This window comes from Eurypyga helias, unplaced genomic scaffold (genome assembly GCF_000690775.1).
Source record: "Eurypyga helias isolate BGI_N326 unplaced genomic scaffold, ASM69077v1 scaffold17967, whole genome shotgun sequence".
In the NCBI taxonomy this organism is placed as follows: domain Eukaryota; kingdom Metazoa; phylum Chordata; class Aves; order Eurypygiformes; family Eurypygidae; genus Eurypyga; species Eurypyga helias.
In genome coordinates, this window is record NW_010261288.1 from 21,245 (window position 1) to 29,932 (window position 8,688).

The 8,688-nt window shown below is 44.6% G+C and overlaps 1 protein-coding gene across 1 annotated transcript in view; it reads right to left on the reverse strand.

The window, feature by feature from the left end:
- Nucleotides 1-5,294, reverse strand: part of LOC104512380 (protogenin-like) — a gene marked incomplete at both ends in the record, with an annotated part of 11,111 nt that extends 5,817 nt beyond the window's left edge. Inside the window, 4 exons of the mRNA XM_010155329.1 lie at nucleotides 1,891-2,061; nucleotides 2,671-2,798; nucleotides 4,480-4,666; nucleotides 5,199-5,294. Coding sequence (XP_010153631.1) covers nucleotides 1,891-2,061; nucleotides 2,671-2,798; nucleotides 4,480-4,666; nucleotides 5,199-5,294 — 582 coding nt within the window. The remainder of the gene's footprint in view (nucleotides 1-1,890; nucleotides 2,062-2,670; nucleotides 2,799-4,479; nucleotides 4,667-5,198) is intronic.
- Between the last annotated feature and the right edge of the window lie 3,394 nt (nucleotides 5,295-8,688).

The following is an 8,688-nucleotide window of genomic DNA, read 5'->3' on the forward strand; positions in this document are numbered from 1 at the left end:
CACATCTACCCCTTGTTCTCTTTCACATATTCCTTTCACTTTCTCAGACTTCACTCTAAATTTCAACTTTTCAAACTGGTTTCAGAAGTCAGAATTTATAGTATCACGGGAGTGTATAAAATATGAGGTTGTTGCGTCGACAGAAAAGATTATACATTTGGCAAAAGGGAAGCTACTTCAAAAGCTATTTCAGCTCTTCCATAAAAGGCAGCCATTAGCTGAAAGCATTTGAAGTAAGACGGGAGGTATCTGTAGCCAAAGGAGCTGTAATATTTAGCACCAGCAAGGGCGAAAGGTCGTGTTTCAATATTACAGGCTCTTTCCCACCAGCTCCTTTCAAATCTGCTGCGTCGCCAAAGCGAGCGAGCACTTTGTACTGATTTACTGCACACCAAGTGCGTAACGGCTGTAACTTCTGATCCAGCTGAAGAGAACCGGGGAAAAGGGGGGAGGTGAGTGGAAGATAACTCACGTCATGGAGCAGCAACAAGCTGCAGCTGTATTTTCTGACTCTGACATGGCTAACACAAGCTCCGCCAAATTACAGGGTTTGGGTTTTTTTTTACTTTGGTGGATTGGTAGAAATTGTCATGCACATACTAAAGGCCAGGCTAGGACTTGGCTAGGTGGTGGGGTTGGTTGCTGGGTTTTTGGGTTTGTTTTGGTGGTTTCTTTTAATTTTTTGTTTGGGGGGGTGTGTCTTTGGAGGTATGGGAACGGAATGGGGTTAAGATTTCACAAATCTTCTGCAGAAGTAGTTTAGCTTCAAGACAAAGCAATGCTATTATTCCGTAGGGCTAGCTGATTTTATCAGAACAAATGCAATAAAAATCCAAACCCTGGTACCACCTCAAATTACCTATGAAAGGGCTGTCATGGGACTATCAGAGTGTTTGCCCAATTTCACCGCTGTGTACTCATTTTTTTCAGGGGCCTTTCCCCCGTACTTCAGCTAAGAGCATTACAGATTGTCCTAGCACGGCTAGATGCCCAAACTCCGTGCCATGCCTTGAACCCCGACATATCTGTCATGAGACAAAATGAGTGACTAACATTGATGGACAGAGAAATACACTGACATTTATAGCTCTCATGTGCTCATTCCCTCCAACACTTTCTGTATGGGAGCACATGAAAATGTTCCCTCTCTGGTTCAATACAGTATTAGAACGTGATCTATTCTGAACGGTCTCCATCTGTTCTACCAACCAAACAGGAAATGCCTTTTTCTTTCTTTCTGGCTATGGTAGAAATCACTCCTTGATACAGCTCTTCAAATCGCAGTATTATTCTGGAAAGTGTCTATAAAAATTTAGTTTCCATCTAATCACAAAGATGTGACTGCAGTTCCTATCGCCATACCTGAGTTACTGTTAGATTAGCTAGCTGGGGCTCAGCAGCAGAATAAATTGCATTCCCAGAGCAATTTACTGGGAGCCGGGGAAGGTTCATTAAGCAAACTGAGCTAACTGGATTGGCAGTGATGGAAAGAAACATAGAAACCCGCCCAGCCCCATTTATAAATTTACTTTCAGAGAGCAAGGCATGTAAGGCTTCAGATGTGAAAGAGTGCATTTACGAAAGGAAACCACACAATCAGGGCTGCAACAGAACTATGCAATTGGAATTATGAGAGGTTTTGGTTCATGTGCACACACTGAGCTCCAGCGTCACACAGACAGCCCCTCCCTCCTCACCTTCTGAGCATTAATTGGGTTTTAATACATTTTCATCACAGCCATGGGAATAATTCTAAACTAAATTTAACTTTTATGTGAACACTTGTATGAATCTCTTTCTTACTGCAGTCCAAGGAAGCTGAAAATAACAAAGCAGCATGTAAGTAGCATCACTGTCTGTCCAGCTCATAGGTTCAGGACTTTAGTTTACCTTCTCTGTGCAACACTTGCCATTCCCCAGCAATCCAAGACTTCCTGGACGCGTAGAGGATAGTATACCGCGTAACAACTGTTTCAGGACCATCAGGTGGCTTCCAAGAAACCAAAGCCGTATCATCCTCAATCAAAGTCACCTTCACTCCTACTGGAGGGCCAGATGGTGCTGGGAGAACAGTAACACAATGCTATTAGGCTAACCTAATTTACATGCAATTAAATTGCTCAGAACCAAACCGCTGTGCAGACCTAACGGCTACTGCTACATCCCAGATAAACAACACATAAGCAAACACATACTTGTTGCTTCTCAAGAGAAACTCTCCTGTTAACCCTGAGCTGGTCAAGAGCCCAGATCTTGTAAAAGCAAATTTCAGATTTTTCCTTCAGCTCCAGAAGGAAACAGCTACAGACAAAGCCCCACATCATTACCCTGTGAAGAGGCACATCCCAAACACTGCAGTGCTGAGAACATGAAGCTGAGGTTTGTAATTTTCACTGAGCAAGCTGATGGAAAAGCAAACCAGCAGCTAGGGCGGTAGATGTGTAATGTTCTTACTGTTTCTAAAACTTATGAAAACGAATTTTACAGTTCCAAAACATGGATTTTCCTGACAGCATTTTTCTCTCTCTCAGCGAGAAGAGCATATCTCTATCTCAGAGGAGAGTATTTCTCCCTCCTACAGACACCGCAACATTAATAAGTATTTTTTTAGGCCATTTGGTTTACTGAGCTGTCTGTTTAGAACCACGTGGACCTCTCCTCGTGCCTTACCTTCTGGAAGGGTAGTATGGTAGACCACTGGGCTCCAGGGGCTGGAGAGCTGGTCCACATGCAGCCGAACTGCAAATTCATACATGGTTTTTGGCTCAAGACCTTGAACTAACATGTGAGTCTCTGACCTGTACAGAGGAAGGGATAAAATAAATTGAACAGCAGCAGTTGACCTGAAGATCCCAAACTCAAACGATATCGCTTAGTCACCGTGAGTAGATGTTCACTGTCATTTCAAGTCCAGGCTTGTGGTCTACCTGCGCTGTCTATCTGAAAATGGAACTGTACTAACCCTGGAGCTCTCTGAAGGATATTATGTCTGCTGTCAGTTGACCTGAGCTCATTTTCATAAAGGTGTTTGGACAGCTGATGCACAAGCAAGTCCAAGAATATTATTACCCAGATCACCAGTAGGTATCCCAAACTCAGCTCCTTCCACATTCGTCCATAGAACACTGCTTCAAGCTGGAGTAAACCTTAAACCACAGCAGCACCACATCTGAAAAGGCACATGCTGCTGGCTCCACCAGCTTTCCCTGGATCTGCTTCTCAGTTCACAGAAAAGACATAGGCTATGTGTGCAACTTCCCTTCCACTTATGGCCTCTACCACCTCATGTTCAGAGGATCTCTCTAGAATAGGAATGTTCCCTACTCATCTTGCAGCCGTATTTGGTAATCTATTAACTGGAAAATTGATTATATTAATTGTACTATTGCAATTTACCATTTGATTATAAAGTCAAGTGTAGACATTCTGCTTTATTTTGATTCTGGCATCGGGAGAAAGGTTTAACGTACACCAGTAATTCCAGGTGATAATAGCAAGCTGAGATTAAGTCTCAGTTTAAAATGGTGTTCTTCTACACATATTGCTTCATTAAATGTCATTTAGTATTTTCACCTTCCATGCTGCAAAAGCAGCCACCAATATTTGCAATAGCTCCATGCTATCACAAAAAGCAGCATTTGTGGCTATGCTCCTTACTGCACACTAAGAAGTTTACATGGTGGTTGTATTGTGTCTAATTGTCGAGTCAGGAGTTAGACAGCAGGGGATGTGTTCTTTGAAGAGAAACCGCTCCATATTAGGATGGAAACTAACTTCTAAGACAGCATTTTTCTTACTTAGAAGGTTTGAGTAAACCCACGTATCCTACACGCGTATGGATTCCCTCAACAGCACCACGACGCCGGCCGGCGCCATGGAGCAAAGTCTCCTGCTCCCACACCACCTGGGCAGAGAGCTGAACACCAAGCCCAGGCAGAATTTCTTCCCCGCTCTGCCATTCTGTGGCTCACGCACTGCTTCTCTGAAAAGCAAGCTGCGGTTCCAACTCAGCTTTCTCCTGGCAGGGTGCCACGCACTCAGCAATGTGGTATTCCCACAATAACGTGCTCAACCCACAAAACTCCAAAATTGTTGTTTCCAGTCTTAAAATCTGACACTGGACCACGTGTCCCATCTTCGCCCAGGCAAGCGACCTGTGAAACAGGTGATCTCTTGTTTGCTTGAAGAGAGTTTGAAATCAAATTCAACTGAAGACAGCTAAGAAGCCATTAACAATTCAGGAGCTTGTCCAGGGATCCCACACAAGGATCACAGGTAGCCAATTAAGCTGTTCTACAAACACATCTTAAATAACCCAAGAAACAGAACTGGCAGCCACTGGACGAAGCACAGAGTCCTCTAAGGAAGACCAATGTTGTTACAGTAAAAGGTTGACTAAGAGAGGGCAGGAAGAGGAGAAACTGAGGGGGAAGGATCCGGAAACGGGACACCGAGACTCATTCGTAGCGCTGCACTTACGTCTGAAGGTAGAGAACCAGCGAAGCGTTCTGCAGCCCCACTGGGTTGCAGCGGATCGTGTAGTTGACGACTTGTGCGGATGTGAAGGCAGGCTTTCCCCAGTGAAGGTAGATGGAGGAGGAAGTGTTGGCTTTGGCATAGAGGTGGTGAGGCGGGGGTGGCGGTGGCACCATGCGATCACGGACAGCTAAAAAAAAAGAGCGTGAGTTAATGAACTGTATACAGACACCAGTAAGATCAAGAGATAGGGATGAGCCCACAGGTTGAGATTCAGATCTGGCCCTACCCAGCCCTACCTGGTTTTCAGAGCTTGAATCTGGTTCAAGCCATTAAAGATCCCTCCTAACCCAATACACACCACATGCTATTTCTGTAGTCCCACTCGTTTGGTCAAAAACAAAGACAAAACTAGGAACAGGGACAAGGGAGAGAGAGAACTCTCTCATAAGGTACACGGCACATCACTGGTTAGATGGTGCAGACAATCCAGCGGGGGAGGAAAATGTCCTCGGTAGCTATCCTGTATCGTCGGCTGCAGTTCATGAGCACAGGAAACTGTCCCCGTTGCAGGATGACTAGGATAGTGTTTGTCACAGATATAATCTGTCTGGTTCTGTTTTACATGGAATTAATTGATTATTTATATGATAAAGCACAGAGCTGCTGGGACCTTGAAACAGCTCCGCTCAGTAAATTCCTCACGCAGCTACAACACTTACAGACACATCCCGGAGTGCTGACTGTTTGGTCTGCCTGGTAGCCTTCTTCCATACTGTTGTATGCCAGCAGCCTCACGTGATACTTCCTTCTCGGATCTGCATAAAGAGCAAGGGACTAGTTAGACTCGAGGAAAGAAACGCGAGGATTTTCAGGCTTCCGCAGACAGCGAGATCACTTGATTCTCCTGCAAGTTTGGTTCCAAACTCGTCTGCTCCAACCAGCAGACGGGTGAATGGGCTGGATGCCTGGAAGGCTGACATCTGCAGCTCTGCGCACTTCCCTGAATCTTTGCCCAGGCTGCACTAGAATCCGTCACGCATCTCCCAGTCTTGCTTCCACTAGCCTGAAACCAAAGTTCGCAACAGAAATCAGTGGGAGTGAAATAGCACTCTTCTGTCTGTTACAGAACCGCACCCTCGCAGCTACGGAGCTAGGGTCTATAGTGTCAGGCAGCATACTGAGGGTTCTCCCAGTCTACAACAAAGACTTGTTACAACAGACAGCATGGGGTCCGTTTCTGGATAAGCAGGCTGTACTGACGCATGGCAGTCCACGCAAAGGCAGGGAGACGGGACCCAGCAAAGAAACGGGAAACGTTTTGGTTCCAGTTGTGTGAGATCGACTGTGAAAGGAGAGCGCTCGCTAATAACACCTTTGACTCAACTTCCACTGCCACGTGTTTCTTGAAAGCTGGCACTAGGGTTTTTAGAGAGTCACTGTTCCTACCTTGAGGGCTCTCCCTGTATCCCTTTCTCTGGGTTCCCATACTGCAGTTTGCTGCTTCCCTCAGCTCTGTTAGCGACACGCTGGCTGTGATCCAAGTGAAAAATGACTACAGAGGAACGAGTTCGACAGGGGCCTCGAGCTTGCTCTAAGCGGAGGTGGCGTGGGGGACCCACGGGTGGGGAGGGGCACAAGCCACCAGGAGGGCTGCACTGCTGCCCTGCAGCGTACTCCCCCACGATGGTATCTGCGACAAATCCCTTCCCTACAGTGATGGTTTGCAAGGTGGTACCTAGTGCATATGAGCTCAGCTGGGTTCAGCTAAACTTCAGCCCAGAACTGGTGCAGGTATTAGGGCATTCTCCCTTTCTGTGGCCATGAGCCTATTTCTTTCTATTACGATTTTTGGAAGGTCCGGACAGATGTTCTGTAACTGTGCTGATCTTGCTCATTTCTTTTTTCCTTGCCCTACAATACCACAGTATTATCCCTTCTCAAAAGAAGGTCTCTTCTTCCCCATTGTAGCCGAGATGTGACATGGCCTCTCTCGTGGAATGCACAGGAACACAAATCCCCCACCACAAAGATGACTTTGTCCACCTCGAACCGTTAGCTCCCTCTGCAGCCTCCGCACCACCAACACAACCTTAGCAACGGGCCGGAGTTTCCGCGTGGAAAGCACCATAATTCCATAATAACGCTTCTTTTCAAAATAAATATGAAAGGATTTTACCCAGACAATCTTTTTGTGTTGTAGCTACCAACAGCAGCTTTACACGAGTTATCGCTAGGTACACCTCTCTGTGTGTTTGTTTTTAAAAGGCTATCTTACCAAAACTTAAGTATAGGTGTAAAGGAAAAGGGGCTCTTAAATTTGGATTAAAGTGTTTCTTTGATGTCTTTAACCCTAATGGTAGACTAGGCAAGAGTAGCCCATTCCCATTTTCCAAACAGACTTTCACATCACAAGTAGACAATATAAATAACAAAATGTCTAAAGTTGGGGGCTTTTTACACTGGAGTAAAACTCTTGTTTGTTTTGAAGTTGGTTTTTTTCAGTTTACAGTATCACTTTAAGAACAGACGACATCTGTTGTTCCTAGCCAACAAATTACAAGCAGAGAAAAGGAGATGGACACAAACACACAGAATAACCTTAAGCATGTGATAAAATAAACCAAGGAATTTTAATATTGAAAGTTCAGGAAGAGAGTAAAATATTTATGTTAATCATTGCAACCTCTTAAAAATGTGTAAAAACCCAAAAGACGTGTAAAGGGAAGGTGCATTTAAAAACACTAAGCCCAACCAAAAAAATAAGTACTGAGTGATTTGAATACACCAAAATCGAGTTGTGGTGGCTTACTGAGGCTAATTACAGCACGCACGTCAGCAAAGCAGAAATACATGCCTTCCCAAGCTTCTTAACCTATGGCAGGGATACATACATTCAGCACACAACAAATGCTCAAAACCAAAGCCAAACATTTTAAAAAAGAGGCCATCAAGACAGCTTTAAGCTCTCCTTAGGATTAGGCTTTGGAGGTTGTTATAATAATCGATTGTCCCTGAGAAAAAACTTGAATTCGGGTAGTATTCAGCAGACCCTTGAACAGATTCCACATCAACAGGCGGCATCCAACGGCCAAGTGTCACAGCCCCTTTTTCTTTACAAGTTCCTGCAGAAGAGACCCCCGCTGCATTTCCGCAAGGCACAGGATGACAGACACGACAATTTATCATCCTGCCGAGCACCTTCAAAAACTCTGTGCCCTTTGAAAGTGCTCACCCAGAACTGATCATCTTCACTGTGAAATGAAGAATAGCTAAGGTCCAGTGCCCCGCTGAGCTGAATGAGGAGCCTGTGAGGTCTGTTTATCCTCACTGCTTTTTTTTTTTCCTAAAAAAACACTGAATTCCTCATTAACACTTGATTGGGGAGGAGAGGAATAACGGGATGTGTAAGAAAAGCAAAAATATAACTCCCACAAAACAAATTTCAAATGTCTTTGAGAAAACCATCATTTTTTTAATCTTATTTTTAAGCGTTTTTAACATCCTACGTTTAGAAAAAGCACAATGTTGAATGCCATTCCTCTTACTCCTGTGTAATGCAAGAGGTTTCAAAAAGAACTACCTTTATGTAGAAGAACATGTTTAAAAATAAAGCCCCTGCATCTAAAAACCAGGGTTATTTCCCCTTCAGGACTCTGTGGTTCAACTGGCAGCAAAACTAGCTCAACCCAAAAGCCGTGTCAGAATTTGTAAGCTGCCACACATCATAGCTTCTACAGTCAAAACCCCATCTGCTGAGATGTGTAACTGAGACAGCGGCATTACCTACTGGCCTAGAAAGGCCTAAATGTTACAGCCAGATGCAAAGGAGAATAGAGCAGCAAAAGAAATTGATGTGAAACCTGCTTCGCAGATCACGCACGTAACAGAACGCAACAGCAGCGATGGCCAGTTCAAAGTTCCTGCTGCGCTGCTGTTCAGTGTTGATCAGAGCTTCCCCACGGGCAAACCACGATCACCCATCGCCAAAGGTCCGCCTCCACTTCCAACAGACACTTGCACGCTAGTTGTTTTATGCAGTGGTAGAAAATAAATTATTTTGTCTGAAGTAGCCTCTGGTTAGGGTACTTTTAACAACTGTTAGTTTCGTTTACAGGCTTAAGATAGGATTTACTCCTCAATGGCAATCCCAGTACAAACGAGGCAGAAACACTTTCATCAGCTGGATCAAACATTCAAAGCCAGACATAT